General features: G+C 39.9%; 2 protein-coding genes across 3 annotated transcripts; both read left to right on the top strand.

Annotated features, from left to right (window-relative positions):
• Positions 1-841: 841 nt before the first annotated feature.
• On the top strand, positions 842-5,346 carry slc35b4 (solute carrier family 35 member B4). The gene is made up of 10 exons (XM_023955682.2): positions 842-1,045; positions 1,950-2,063; positions 2,161-2,263; positions 2,336-2,385; positions 2,455-2,536; positions 2,625-2,685; positions 3,547-3,656; positions 3,735-3,810; positions 3,890-3,965; positions 4,531-5,346. Exons 1-10 carry the CDS (start codon positions 969-971, stop codon positions 4,772-4,774), a joined length of 993 nt encoding a protein of 330 aa, XP_023811450.1. The 5' UTR covers positions 842-968; the 3' UTR covers positions 4,775-5,346.
• Positions 5,347-6,174: 828 nt separating this feature from the next.
• Positions 6,175-11,349, top strand: chchd3b (coiled-coil-helix-coiled-coil-helix domain containing 3b). 2 transcript variants are annotated; one of them, XM_004069531.5, is made up of 9 exons: positions 6,175-6,408; positions 7,412-8,300; positions 8,927-9,041; positions 9,740-9,920; positions 10,031-10,045; positions 10,250-10,333; positions 10,589-10,659; positions 10,801-10,936; positions 11,028-11,349. In XM_004069531.5, exons 1-9 carry the CDS (start codon positions 6,334-6,336, stop codon positions 11,049-11,051), a joined length of 1,590 nt encoding a protein of 529 aa, XP_004069579.1. In that variant the 5' UTR covers positions 6,175-6,333; the 3' UTR covers positions 11,052-11,349. The 2 variants fall into 2 exon arrangements, with proteins under 2 accessions (XP_004069579.1, XP_011474252.1); XM_011475950.4 differs by lacking the exon at positions 10,031-10,045.
• The last annotated feature ends 3,643 nt before the right edge of the window (positions 11,350-14,992 follow it).

Here is a 14,992-nt window from a genome sequence, read left to right on the forward strand (position 1 = left end):
CTTTTATGAGTCTTTGTGGTTTAGAACAGCTATGTCCTGAGTTTTACATTTCTTTGCTTTTCATTGACCTATGCAAATTGTACTTTTATATACTTTATATAATTATAACTATAAAAAAAACTAAAAAATTATACATGGAAAAAATCAGAGTTTTATGCTAAACAAGCCACTGACAATATAAAAACAGTATGATTATAGCAAACCATGAAAAATATATATGAACGAATTTTGTTACACTTCTGCAGATTTGTTTCATGCTTTTTTTCTTTTTTTACATTTGCTTAAATGTGTGCATATTTATTTTTACAATAAGAAAGCCATTTTCATTCAGCTAGGTCTTTAACAAACATTCATTCATTTATTTATTCATCTTCCAAACCCGTTTGGTCCCTTTTGGGGAAACGGGGCTGCTGGAGCCTATCCCGTCCACTCGTGGAAAGGAAAGGGACGTCCTAGATGTCCATGTTGCCAGTTTGTCGCAGGGCCACAATCACACACCCATGCACACTCACATTCACAGCTAAGTGTGTGTGGGTGTGAGGAAATAGTTACTGTTTAGGTCAGCTTTAGTGTGGTCGAAGTTGAAGCATCCCAAACTTTTTTTTTTACCCACAGGAAAATAATTCATAAACATATAGTATTTTCTTTCTCTTTTGGCTTTTCCCATCAGGGGTCGCCACAGCGAATCATCCTTTTCCACCTCATAAACATATAGTATAAGTGTTTCATTTTTGTGTCAACATTATTATTATCTTTTTTTTTTTTTTTTTTTTCGGCCAGCAACGGCAAACAAACTTCATGCCATCTTTGTCATAGTATTACCAAACTGCAACTCCCACAAGGCTGTGCGAACAGGAAGTGTGACATTTTAGAATCAGGCTCCGAAACGCAGCCCGGCTCATTCCCAAACATGCATCGTTTCTTAACTCGTTTTAAATAGTGGCGCTTTGGTTTGACTGCAGAACAACATGGGGACCGCGTTTGCCATCATCCTGGTTTTTGTCGGGTGTTGTAGTAACGTGGTGACTCTGGAGCTGCTTGTACGGTCAGTGACAAACTTAGACTCCAGTATGAGACGGAGGACTTTGCTGCTAGTTGGACTGGAGCGGAGGTTCTGATAATAATACCAGCGAAATTGTTCTGTCACCACTCGCTTTTAATCCGTTCAAACCAAAGAGGACGACAGTGTTATTATTTGTCAAAAAAATAACACTCGCAGTTTTCTTTGTTTAGACTGAAGTTTGCAATGAGAAGCTCAGTTTTCTTTGTACACTGTGTTCATCTCAAATGCTGAGGTATAAAGATCGTATGTCATTCATGACGTGGACGTGCAAAGCAAATTAGTGCTTAGAGTCCCTTATTGTACCTGCATAAACGGAGACCGATTGAATTATATAAAATTTTGAAAAAAGCCTATTTATAAAGCACATAATCACAACAATAAGCTCTCTCATTGATAATTTTCATTGGAAAACTGCTCCCTTACTTTCACAGGGTGACATTTTTATAAATATTTCAAAAAGAACACCCAGGAGTGAATCAAAATATTAGTAATTATTTTGAACAAGGTAGAAAATCAAAATATGAAATGTTGCTGCTGTGTAATCAGATATGTTAGAACACTTTTTACTCCTATATTTACTATTTTTGTATGTGTGACACTGAGGTATATATTCAAGTGCAAAGCCAATAAAATATCTAGCATTTTATTTAGATTTGAGGTGAATGTTTATATTTCAATTATATCTGCATTAATTCATCTTCTTGAAATAGCTAAGAACACGTGAAAACCCTCTGTTTTGTCTGTTTGTATGTGTGTAAATGTATGTGCAAAAAACCTATCATTTTGATATATATAAGTCTTTCTAACTGTAAGTTGTAAGATTTTTGTTGTTGTTGTTTTATCCTCTTTTTTAAGTTTAATTTGGATGTGTCCTTTTCTTTGTCAGAGAGTTTCCAGGATGTGGCAACCTGGTTACGTTTGCCCAGTTTTTGTTCATCGCCTTGGAAGGGTTCATCTTCGAGACGAACTTTGGCAGGAAGAAAGCTGTGATCCCCATCAGGTAGGTCTTCCACCTGAAGTTTCCCTCTTAACATTCTGATAATAGGCTAAACTTACGTCTCTCCCTACCCCCCCCCCCCCCCCCCCCCCCCCCAAAGGAACTATATGATCATGGTGACCATGTTCTTCACCGTTAGTGTGGTCAATAATTACGCTCTCAACTTCAACATAGCTATGCCGTTGCACATGATCTTCAGATCAGTAAGTGCTCCTGAAAGCATGATAACATTTCCTGCACCTGTGTGGGTTCATACCAGTCCAATGTCTCTGCAGGGGTCGCTGATCGCCAACATGATCTTAGGCGTGATCATCCTCAAGAAGAGGTAACTCGTCCTCCACTTATTACTTAATCTCTGTGCTCATTGATGGCTTCTAACTGTCTGTTATTTCAGGTATTCAACTGGGAAATATTTGTCAATAGCTCTAGTTTCAGCAGGCATCTTCATCTGCACCATCATGTCCGCCAAGCAAGTGGTGAGCAGCTGTCGGACATTTTTATTTTGGTGGTTGTCGTGAAGTTGATCGTATGTCAGCTGTAGTAACTACCGGTTTACTTCTGCAGAGTGCATCCAGTGAGGGATCAGAGGAGGAAAGCTTTTCTGTCTTTGTGCACTGGTTGATAGGTGAGTACCGGGCCAGAGTAAAGTGAATGACAGAAATGCATTCGCTTGAAGAACCCCCTCACTTCATGCATAGTAAAGGGGGTGGGATTACTTTTTTTTTTGTTTTTTTTGCTATCAGACAATTTGAGAAATGCAATTCTAGCGGAATATATGGTGTCAATTTACTGTTTTGATGCGCAATACTTTAGGCTCTATTTTGACACCATAAATTTTGAGTATTGAGTAGTCGCTACCAAATCAGAATTCCTGATTGGTCACAGTTTGACCTGGTTTACGTTCAGTGACCACGTGTTTTGTACATAGATCCTGAAAACGGTTGTAAAAACTTGCGTAGCTACGCGTGAACGTTAGAGTTTTGAACGCAGAAGTCCAAAACAGACATTTACACAGAGTTTCATGGGAAGTGGTCACTTGAACGCACCATGCAGATGGCGGTGTAACCTCATGTCCAAACTGATTTTAAGCACATAGCCATTGTTTCGCAGGCTTATGTGGACAGGCAGTCAACATGTCTGTGTTTTTTTTGCCAGGAGACTGTTACTCTCATCCTTTAGCTACATATTTTTGCTGGAAAAGGGATCATAGTTTGTGTTTTTTAAGGTTTTAGGGGGCTTTATACTTTTCTACTGTCATTTTTCTGCTCTAGAATAAAAAGCTACTGCAAGGATGGATGACTTTATGTAGCTTTGTCTTTTACCACATTGGGTCCTATTTTACATGATATAAAATGCCTTACAAATTCGGACAGAAGGGCCTTGACTCACTTTAGCAACCATGCCCAACCTGCCTCTTGTATTTGTCAAATTGGGCTATGATGGCAGCTTCATGAACGCTTGACACTTGCGCCCGCTCTCCTTTCAGGCATCGCCATGTTGACCTTTGCTCTGCTGATGTCGGCTCGGATGGGCATTTTCCAGGAGACGCTGTACAAACAATATGGAAAACACCCCAAAGAGGCCCTCTTCTATAACGTGAGTTTTCCCTTCCACCATCGAGGTAACAATGACCACACAACTTTATTCAGGAGAAATCTGCATTTCTGTTTGCAGCACTGCCTGCCCCTGCCGGGGTTCCTGCTTCTTTCTACAGACATCTACAACTATTGCAACCATTTTAGCCAGAGCAGTGAGTGTTTTGAGCCGTTCAGATGAGCTTTTGGTTTGGACTATATCAGATGTAATTGGTGGTGATTGTTTCCTGACAGCTCCTGTACTCGTTCCTGTGGTGGGACTGACCGTACCAATCATGTGGATCTACCTTCTAATCAACGTTATCACACAGTATCCGTCAGAAAAACAAAAAAAGTACTTTTTTCAACCTTGTTTGTATACCTTACTGAAGTTGAAATGTTCATCCTATTTATTATTTATTTAGGCGTCTGTAAGTACACGCAGTAAAACATTTTCTTTGAAGTTGCCGTATATGTATAGGTAATGCAAATAATAATAATTTCACTTACCGGTATGTATTTTTGGTTGATAGAGTATTTCTGCCCCAACTAAAACGTCCTAAGAACAAAGTCACTTTAAATAAAGTTTTTGTCTTCACTTCATCTAAAAAAAAAAAAAAAACTTATTTAAAGATACATAGATGTATGTATTTTGTAGTTTGTTGCCTCTTAATTTTCTTTAAAAACAACTTAATTTTAGATTGGGGGAAAATATTTCAATCTTTAAACATCATGACGGCTTTCTCTTAAGAGTTCTATTAATTTTTTATCGTCAGCTCTTTATTTTAAATTAAAGACCCCGCGCTAGACAAACATAATGACATACAATCTTTGCATATTTTCCATCCTTTTTTCTCCTTCCGTATGACTGCTAAAGACTTTAACCGTTTCTCCAGATATGTCTGTATTCGGGGAGTTTTTGTCTTGACCACAGAGTGCACGTCGCTGACGGTCACCTTAGTGGTGACGCTACGAAAGTTCCTCAGCCTCATTTTCTCCATCATTTACTTCCAAAACCCCTTCACTGCGTGGCACTGGTTGGGCACGTTCGTGGTCTTTGTGGGGACTCTGCTTTACACCGAGGTGCTGAGCAGCATCCAGGCAGCTCTCCGGGGAACCGGAACGAAGAAGGCGGAGTAATACAGCAAGCCTGGAGGATGGGAAAATGTTCCCCATGTTGGGCTTTTTAATACACCCACAGCTATTTTTATAAAATTAGTTATTTTGCTGTGGTTCTTCAATCAAGTCAGTCAAAAGGTTTCACTAAAAACAAATTGTCATATTTTCCATTTATAAATATGGATTGAATCATGTTTGTAGTTTTCATAATTCTGAACGTGTTAGGATGTTCTTTGTGTGGTCGACACTCCAACTCAAAAAGTACATAAGTATCTGTAAATTATGTATTATTTCATTTGCAAAAGGATTTCTTGACCTTTACTGTGCCTCTGTAACCTTATAAAAATAGATGTGCTCAAGTATGTGTTGTTTAGCTCTGTGTCTGATATGAAAGAGGTGGACAGTTTGTCCTGAGTCCAAATCTTAAAAAAAGTTTTTAAATGACTGTGTGCAATATGGATTTCACCAAACCAACTGTATAAACAATTTCAGCCATGTTTGTTGTTTTTCTGTCTGAGCGTTCCCAATAGTCTTTTAATTATGATCATGCTGTTTTTAGTCAAAATTTAAATAAAAAAACTGTAATTTACATAGTTTCTGGAGAGAAGTAGCAGTTTGTTGCAAATTTGTCCCAAAGTTGTGAGCAGGGGCGTTGGTGAAGAGCAACCCTGCTCCCCTTTACACAATCTCCCACTGGCTTACAGCCATTCATACCCACAACCTAACTTTATCGGTGCAATGAAATGGCAAGCAATATCAGAGCTATCCAGCCGTACATTTTTGTGCCAGATACCAGCACGGACAGGACAAAGACGTACATGGACCTATTTGTCTGCAAGTGGATGCATCAGTATGGAGCAGAGCACAGAGCTTTTGGACCCCCCAGCACATTTTCTACATAAAAAATATGATCTTTTTTAAGCCGTATTTGTTGGACTGCACCTGGTTGAATTTATACAATGCCAATATTCTTTTTAAATGTTGGTGTGTTTAGTTTATATAACAATTCAGCTTTTTTTTATATACTTATTTGCTTAACTTCCTGTCATCCCAACTAATACACAGGATTACTTGCATTGGTCTTTAAATTAATATTGTAATATGTTTGTTTATATTTGGTCTATTATTTTCATGTGGGTCTCGTGAAAATAATGTAATAATCTCCGAGTTTTGATCTTGTTTCCTTTATAAAAGCCTCATTTGTAGAGATAACAGCACTGCACCCTCCTAGTCTTTCAAGTGTGGCACCAGTAAATATCAATAAATATTGACGAGTATAAGTAAAAAATATTTATATCCACGTTACATATAAATCCTCGTGTAACAAATGCATGACCGTTTTGGGACGCCCTGTTCTCATCCGGTTTACTGCGTTGCTGAGCCAGCGGACCAATCAGGTGGGCCGTTGTTCAGCTTCAACCAATCACAGCTGGAGTTGGTTCAGGGAGGAGGTGGGAGGGACCGCTTGTTGTGGCTTGTGGAGCTGATGCGCCTAAGGTTCTATCCAAGCGTGTGAATCTGGACCGAAGTGGTCCCGTCTTCGCGGCTGTCCCGTCTGAGCTGCACGGCTGCAAGAGGGGATGGGGGGCAACAGCCCGAGCCACCTCCCCGAAGAGAATAGAGGCAGGGGGGTAACTTTTGTGAAGGGCATTCGGGTGAGTGAAATGTCACAACAACGTGGAGTAGCATGTCACTTCTGGTGTTATTTTACACTTCAAGCTAGGATTTGTGGTTTATTTTGTGCTTGTCTTTTAGCAAGTCAAATTCACAATTTTTGATTCATAAACTAGTTTATGTCGTGTGTTTTCAATAATTAGTAGCCCAGTATTTTTTTTAGACAAAATGTACAATTAAGCTAATCCACAAATAAAAAAGTTACTAAATATCTTTATGCCATTTGCATTAATTTATTAGAGGATCATTATTTCAATTACTCCCCTATTTTCTTTGTAAGATAATCATTTTCTTTAAAAAAAATTCTTAACAACCTTAAAGTTTTTTTTTATTTTAAATTTTTATTTATTTCTTTTACTTTTTAATCCATGTTTTTTTATTTCCATTAGTTTTTCTTATATTAAAGGCTGTATAAATAAAGTTTTAATATTCTGTTTGGTTCTAGAGAAAAAGGAAAAAGAAAAGAAAAGGGGAAAAAATATTGTTTGTTTAAGTAGACAGATTCCAAAATCCCAACGGTGACTAAATTATGTAAATATTTCACAAAATATATATATATAATAAAAATGTATAATTTTACTAGAGGGTTATTTTTTTCTGCAATTCTATTTATTTTATCGCAAAAAATATTAACTACCTAAAAGTTATTCATTTTTCATGATATTAGTTAATGTTATAAATCAATTTTTAGATTATATGCATTACTTTTTCTTATATTTAAAGCAAGCAAATAAAGTTTTGAATATTTTTTGTTCTGATGTAAAAAAAAAGTATGGTTTATTTAAATAAACTTTTACACAGTATCTAAACTGTTATCTTATTTAACCTGGTTTAAGATTAATAATACAGGTTTTTAACAGTATTTCTAACCTAAAATAACTTTTTTAAGTTGATCTGTCTTTGGGGAAACAACACAACAAACACCAAGATAAAGATACAAATATTTTGATCAAAAGTGGTATTAATCTGGATTTTTCTTGTCAGCTCTCGGACAACGTCATCAACCGGATGAAGCTTTCCCCCAAAGGTTCCACTCCTCTGATCCTCTCTGAGCCTCAAACATCAGCTACCACTCCAGGTCCTGCATCGCCCGTGCAAAGTTTGTCACCTCCTCTTCCTCAGGAAGCCTCACCACCCTCACAGCCTCTCCTTACCAAACTGGCCCCTCCTCCAGTGAAGTTTCACTCCCTTCCTCCTTCTTCAGTGGAGCCTGTGGAGTCCACCTCACCTGCAGAGGCCCAAACTTGCCCTTTTGTTTCTTCTGCACAGAGTAAAACACCAGCAGTGCCTGAATATCCGGTTTCTGTTGTGGAGTCGGTGACACCAACTCATTCAAAGCTAGAGGCCCAAACTCCTGCCCCGGTGCTTGAGCAAACGGCTGAACTCCTTAACCGTTCTCCTGGTGAGGAAACCCCCCCTGCATTTGAGCCTTCGTCCCAAACCCCTGCTGTGACAATCCAACCTGCTGCTGCTGCTGAGCCTCTGGAATCTGCTGCCCCGTCACCCGCAGAACCAGCTTCTCTGTCTCCCACTCTTGAATCTGCACAAGTTGAATCCCTACTTCCCTCGGCTCCCAGTGAAGCTGCAGAGACGACTCCATGTGCAGCCCCCCCTGCTGTGGTCACAGACGTGCCTTCGGTTCTGGAACCACCGGCTGGACCTGCATCACAACCGCCTGCTTCTTTAGAGGAAACCTCTCCTCCCTGCCATGATGAGCCATCTGCTGTTCCCACAGAAGAGTCTTTTGGAAAGTTTACAGCATCACCTCTTCCTGATCCAACCCTTCCAGCTGGGGGATCCACCATGAGCACATCTGGGCCTCCTCAGGATGAGGATGAGGAACCTTTTTGCCCAGTTTCTCCTCCTACAGCAGGTTGGTTGACTCTAATGCTCTTAACCGGAGCAGTGCCGAACCTGCCAAAGCCCTCATTATTTTCCAGCCGCTCCTCTCCATGTTGCAGCTTTTTACTCTCACATCACTTGATACATTTGAAATCAGAACAGCAGAGATATCCGGAAGACTTGTGGGACGGTGGCCCTTGGATTCATCAGTAATTCATAACTAGAAAACTTAAGAAGATGCAATAGGATACACTTTCATTTGTGAACGTTGAGCATTTCATCAATGCACAACTCCCTTTTTTAGTGTTTTATTCATTTAATTTCTACTTGACTCTCTATTTAAGCCCAAGCAGGTCCAAAAAGAGTCTGTCGGGTCACTTTGCAGGTGGCAAAGGGATTATTAACCTCTATTTCTGAATTTGACATGGAGTTTTGATGCATATATTACTGTGGCTGTGAGATAAAAGATGCTGATCTAAAGACAGTTCGTTCAGTCAGAATGAGGGACACAAAAACTATGTAAGAAACTTCTCTGAAGAGGAATTTTTCCCCCCCAACTTTATCAAGCAACTAGTTTTAACAGAAATGATTACAAACAAATTCTATTTGTATGATTCACCTCATTAATTCATCTAAAACATGTATTTTCATACGCAGCTCTGCCCATTTCTCCTGAAGAGGTAGAAGAAGATCTGAGGCGAAGGATCAAGGCAGAGATGGAGAAAGATCTGCAGCAGGAGATGAACCAGAGGAGGCAGGAACTGGAGCGACAGTAAGGACAGAAAACCACAGCTATGGGAATCCGCTACATACTGCCATGACTGTTTGGTGATAGATAATTGATTAGGCTGTTTATTTAAGCATCAACTGTCATTAAAATTTAAAATAGGTGAAAGTCCCACTCTGGTCATCTTTTGATCTATTATAAAAGCATTCCCAGTGCTCTTTTAATTATGATTTTACCATTTTTAGTCCAAAAAAAAATAAAAGAATCAGTGGTTTTCTAGGTCATACTTTCTGCAGAGCAGCAGCAGTACATTAGAAATTTGCCTCTGAGTTGTGGGTGGGACTGTTGGTGTGGAGTAAGCCCACCGCCCGTCCCTTCCCCATTGCTCGTGGCATTTTTTCATCTGCTCCCGATTCACAACGATTTGAAGAAAGAAATACTCAGATATGCAACTTTAAGTTGAATTTTCTTTATATGTGTCATCAATCATTAGAAAAATGCCACCAAAAATGTTAAACACAATCTTTATTTAAGTGGATCTTTATTTAGTTTAACTTGTATGCCAGTAATAGTTTGTTTCACCTGCAGCATTTATGAATCTGATTATTCTCTTTATTATCCCGTAGACTCTGTCTTGAAAAAGCGCTCTTGTCTTTTTCAAAGCTCTGCAGGAACGCTAACGTTACAGTCGTATTTGGTAACAATCATCTGCCGATAAACTCACTTCTGTGCTCTTCATGCAGGCTGGAGGAGATGAGGGCTCGAGCTGAAGCTGAGGCAAAGGCCGCATCCCGGGCTCGGGTAGAGGAGCAGGTGAAGAAGACTCTGGAGGAGGAGAAGGCGGCCTATGTGGAAAAGCTGACAGAGTCCATCGCAAAAGAGCGCATCAAGTCCGAAGATGAGAAGCTGGCAGCACAGCTTTATGTGAGCAGAAACACACAAAAATGCAGCTTTTGTGTCACGTTCTCCTCTGTAGACTGGATTGTTTCATCCTCTTATTGTTCTTTGCATTTCTTACACTTACCTTGTTTCAGTGGATGGAGCTGAAGGTGAGTCTGAACAGATTTATTTCTCCCTCCCGTGCATGTCTAACTGTTCTTCTAATCACATAAACTTGTGTCAATCACCACTTCTCAGTTCTTTTTAAAGAAAGGCAAAAATGGGGTCTCAGAAGCACATTAAAAAGTGGGTTACACTGCAGTACATGGAGTTTTGCAGCCGTGCTCAAATCTCTAAATGTCCAATGCATGCAGGCTCGCCAGCTTGAGGAGAAAGAGGAGGAGCTGAAGAAGAGGGAGGAGCTTCGAAAGAAACAAGTCGCAAAGCTTGAAGCAAAGGTGAGTTAACGTTTAAAGATGGATCTTTTCGCTTTAAAACCCAAGTTTTTATTTGATTTATTATTTGTAATGTATGTAAAATTGTTGATTTGTTTATTTTTTTTGCTACACTCCAGCAGCAACAGGAGGAAATAAAACATAATTTCTAATGCTGTTGCCATTTCTGGCCGCCAGAGGCCAGCAACACACACTGAATTCCTGTGAGGCAAATTGGATGTTATATTGATCTCATCTGTATTGTTTTCCTCCGGGTAGTGTGCACAGTTTTACAGAGTGTCAGCTGAGAGCTTCCAGAAAGGCAAAGAGGAGACTGAAAGCCGTTTTTTGTAAGTGATTTTACATAATTGATTTAAAAACAGGACTTGGAATGCTGCACACTCCAACTGACAAACAATAGAATAAAAACTGAATGCTATAATAAAAATTTATATCTATTTTATGTTTTGTTTTTCGGCTTTTGTCATTAGGCGTTTCAACATCCAGCCAGTGTGTGGGGATCTGCAGAGTCAGATACTGAAGTGCTACAAGGAGAACGCTGGAAGAACCCTGATGTGTTCGAGCATCGCATCAGCCTACATGCAGTGTGTGAACAAAGCCAAAAAGGTACAAAATTCACTTTTTTAGCAGTAATGGTACATCATTCCTCTTAACCAGTAAGAAAAGAATTCCATTCTGTTTTTTTTCTCTAATGCAGGATAAACTTGTCCCTGGAGGCTAATGTGGACCGCTTGATGAGAGCCACAACTTTAAAGAAATAAAACCAGGAGTCACATCTAACCTGGGATATACCTGAAAATGTGCCATATTTCCAGAGTTAATTGTAGGTGTAGTAAAGGGGATGGCTAGAGTCACAAAGCTTCAAGTTATAGTTACACTACGTATTGATCACTATAAAGGTTGTCATAGATTTGTTTAATACATTTTACATGCTTTAATGGCACCTGAGTGTTAACATAAATATGTGTAAAGGTTTTGACACATATGGAAAACATCAATAAATGTTATTTTGACAATTACTGGACTGCTTGATGGAAATAATGTGTGTTTTTTAGTCTCTTGGGGGAGCACTTGCATTTCGGATGCCCGTCACTGAAAGAGCTCCTCTAATATGAGGAGGTGCAGATGGTGGCTGTTCTTATTCATGTCTCCTGAGTTCTCCTCCACCGACATTTTCATGTAGTCCAGGCTCCACCGGCTTTATAAAGTTTGCAACGCCTGCTAAAAGACAGACCTTGGAAGTCCTCGAATTGGACCCTACAAGCTCAAATCTCCACTACGTTCCTTCTTTCTTTTGTCTTTTAACTGTTGCCGGGCACTTTTAATTGAATTTGAAAACTGCAAAAGTAGAAATGCTTAAAACTGTGCTAACTGAAACCGCAGCAGTGCTTCATCAGATGAAGTGTGAATGTAGCTGTCATGTGATTTCTCGTCCACCGTGTTCTGCTTTGTCTCAGAAGGACTCGTCTGTTTCTGCATATGTGCTGTTAGTGCAGGCGCAGTCTCTGACAGAAAAACCTAGACGAGGAAAAACAGAAGTGAAGCTGAACTTGGCAGACCAAAGCTAACGTCAGTCAGCCACACAGGAATTAGTCCCCACTTGACCTGACTTTGTGTGGCTTTTTCCTTTCTAACAAACTCAGAGTACACATTTGTGGCTTAGAGGAACAGCCACAATTTTTACTTCTGTTTTGGTTTTATTTTTACTTATAGAGTTGGTTTTTTTGTCAGGATTCACACTTTACCCGAGTCAAATGAAATGCTCAAGAAAATTCTCCTTTTTCAATTAGGTGAATTTAGAATCAAATAGAATCAAAGCAGATAGAATTATAGTGAATCAACCGACAATTAAAAGAAGCAACAAAAAGGAAAAAATGATTATAGAAAGTCTATCCAAACAGCTTTAAAGATTTACAATGATCTTCTTTTATCTATTTTCAAAGTGTTGCCAGTGGTCTTTTAATTCTGTTAATGCCGTTTTTTATCAAAACCCAAAAACCTGTGTTGTTTTCTTGGACATAGTTTCTGCATCTCTGAGTTGTTGGTGAAACTGTTGGTGTGGAGCGACCCTTCCCATCATCCATCTGTTTACATGCTCTCCCGGTAGCTTACAGTCCCTTACAACCTCAAACAAACATTACAGACACAACAACAGAAATGGTAGCAATATTGGAGCCATCCAGCCGTACACTTTGGAGCCAGATAGTTCCGTGTTTTAAAAAGCATGCTTCTCATATGTCACTACCAAAACGGAGTCTCTGATTGATCAAGGTATAGCTGTTTGGCGTGTAACCCTTGTGCTATCCTAGGCACTTTACCATTGGGAGTTGGGTCATCTAGACCCACTAGACAGTGCTCTGAACCTTTTTTCTTCAATGATTTGTGATCTTCACTGGTGTCCATGGATTACATGAAATCTTTCCACCTTTATCCACCTTTGTCATGGTAGGGAGAACACGTCAATGTAAGAGTGGGGTCATAGGGTCATAGGTGGGGTCACAAGGGTTAAGCAGTCAGAAGTTCAACCAGTTGTGCTTTCATACCCGGTTTGTGCATAGAGCAGACTTTAAAAATTGCGTAGCGTTAAGTGGACACAAGAGTTATGAACGCAGGGGCCTGAAACTGAGGTTTACGGGTCCTTACACAGACTTGTCATTCAAAGTGCTCACCTGAGCGCCAGTTACTGAGGGCGCTTTGTACATAGCTTTACATTGAACACCCAAACAATTGGATCTGCTTTGAATTCTCTAGTAGAAACACCTAGGCATGTGACGATGACCGCATCACTGCACATTTTTTTTGTTGAAAGTTTTTCATTGTTGTTGAAAGTTCTGCATATGGTGCGTGATTGGAACTATAATCAACACATGAAACACATTCATCTTTGCTGATAATTTACTTTTTCTGCTAGTCCTGTGTTCAGATGTCTAGGGTTTCTGGGGTAAACCTTTTATTACTGTTCTCCTTCACTCCCTGCACGCGGCTCTCACACCCTCTACGCTGCACGTGCGCGGTTTCAGAAGCACACACACACACACACACATCCTCATTCTACAACAGAAGTTTCCGTCTCGCGAGGAAATACTGTGTTCTAAGTATTCATTTCCATTGTATTCATTTCCATTACAAGCTGTGTGCGTTCTTGAGTGCGCGACACGGCTGCCCGCCGGAGGATTTTGTGTTGTGGGGAGTTGTTTATTTTCTGTTCACCTTCACTTCATAACACCAAACATGAATGCGCACTGTTAGATTTCGATGAATATCACTACATGTTTTGTTTGGGAACTATTTTGTGCAGCGCAAAGATACGTATCTGTATAAACAAAGGCGGAGCCTCCTGCCCCGTGTTCTTCATGGGTGTCAGGCTTCATGGCTACCGGAAAGGTGACAAAGTGTCTGTAGTCTCGTTTATTACTGGGCAATATATAATATTCTGAGAAGATGTCTGTACCAGAGAGCACAGGTGATACTCACGTGCAGCTCCAGAGCGGTCCGCTGCAGAAGAATCAACACGCACCCCCAACACACTTGTGTGTGCTCCTTCCTCCTTCACATGCAGCGGCTGACACACATTCACATAGTCATTCTACAACACCTATATTGTTAGTTCATTAGTTAGATAGGTAGTTTTTACTGTTATTTGATAATAAAGAATACTGCGTTGTAATTGTATTCATTTATGACGTGGCCTACGAGGGAGTTTTTGTTTGGTGGGGGGGAACACCGTGCCCCCTGCTGGTTCATCACCGCGGTGATCAAAAATCCCACACCGTCACACCGCTGATATAAGTTACAAACTCAAGTCTCTTTTTTTTCTCCTGAAAGAAAAACAGTTTGAATTTTCCTCTTAGAGGACAGTTTTGTTGAGCATCCTTGTCCTCCAAAGCAGATTTGCATGTTCCCTGAATATCATCAGTGCTGAATGATGCGAGTTTAGCTGCACTTGGACGGCAATGCGTTTGATGTTATGCAATCAATCCTTTCATTGATTCTGCTATAACAAAGCGTCACCAAGGACAAATCTGAGTCTTCATAGTCCTGGAGTGTGGTTGTTACATAACAGCGCTTTGTGTGTGCGTGTGTGCACTTTCTTGTTTGCCTTTTGCGATTGAGTGAGTGTGCACGCTTCTCCTCCAGAGTCTACGATTCAGACCACAGATCAGCAGTTGAACTGCTTTGTCTCCAGTTCAGGTAAAATGCTACTGACCGCGTCTCTAAATGAAATGTGGCTTACATAAACCTTGGGGGCGTTAAAGTCAATGTCCTGAATACATCTGTGTCTCCAGCTGCAAATCATTCCTTGTGAATCTCCCTAAAATCTTTCAATTTAATTCCAATTTCTAGTTTCTTTTACATCTTACATCTTCATCTTCATTTAGATCTTTTTACATCAGTTTTTCTATCTTCATCTTTTAATGTCAGAATGATGATCAGGATACAGCACTCTGTTTCTTTGAGCAATAAATTTGTGTGTTATAGTCTTTAGACGGAGAACAAAAACAAAGACGACTCCAGCAGCTTTACAAATGATTTCAGTGGTTCTGATTGTTGTCTTAAACCTCTATGTTGGCAGGGTTTGACATTTGTGAAGCTTGTTTGCTGCACATTTCACAGTCGGTTAAGTTACAAAGAGTGAATTGACTGCATCCCTTTTTTTAATTC

This window comes from Oryzias latipes, chromosome 6, assembly GCF_053564925.1.
Source record: "Oryzias latipes strain Hd-rR chromosome 6, Olatipes_Hd-rR_3.1".
NCBI classification, from domain to species: domain Eukaryota; kingdom Metazoa; phylum Chordata; class Actinopteri; order Beloniformes; family Adrianichthyidae; genus Oryzias; species Oryzias latipes.

Bases quoted from the DNA above. Each gene is read 5' to 3' on its own strand.
- slc35b4 (XM_023955682.2), top strand. From the start codon at position 969: ATGGGGACCGCGTTTGCCATCATCCTGGTTTTTGTCGGGTGTTGTAGT. The intron at 2,064-2,160 runs GTAGGTCTTCCA...CCCCCCCCAAAG, and splicing joins AAAGCTGTGATCCCCATCAG to GAACTATATGATCATGGTGA. The intron at 3,811-3,889 runs GTGAGTGTTTTG...GTTTCCTGACAG, and splicing joins CAACCATTTTAGCCAGAGCA to CTCCTGTACTCGTTCCTGTG.
- chchd3b (XM_004069531.5), top strand. From the start codon at position 6,334: ATGGGGGGCAACAGCCCGAGCCACCTCCCCGAAGAGAATAGAGGCAGG. The intron at 6,409-7,411 runs GTGAGTGAAATG...TTTTCTTGTCAG, and splicing joins CTTTTGTGAAGGGCATTCGG to CTCTCGGACAACGTCATCAA. The intron at 10,660-10,800 runs GTAAGTGATTTT...TTTTGTCATTAG, and splicing joins GAGACTGAAAGCCGTTTTTT to GCGTTTCAACATCCAGCCAG.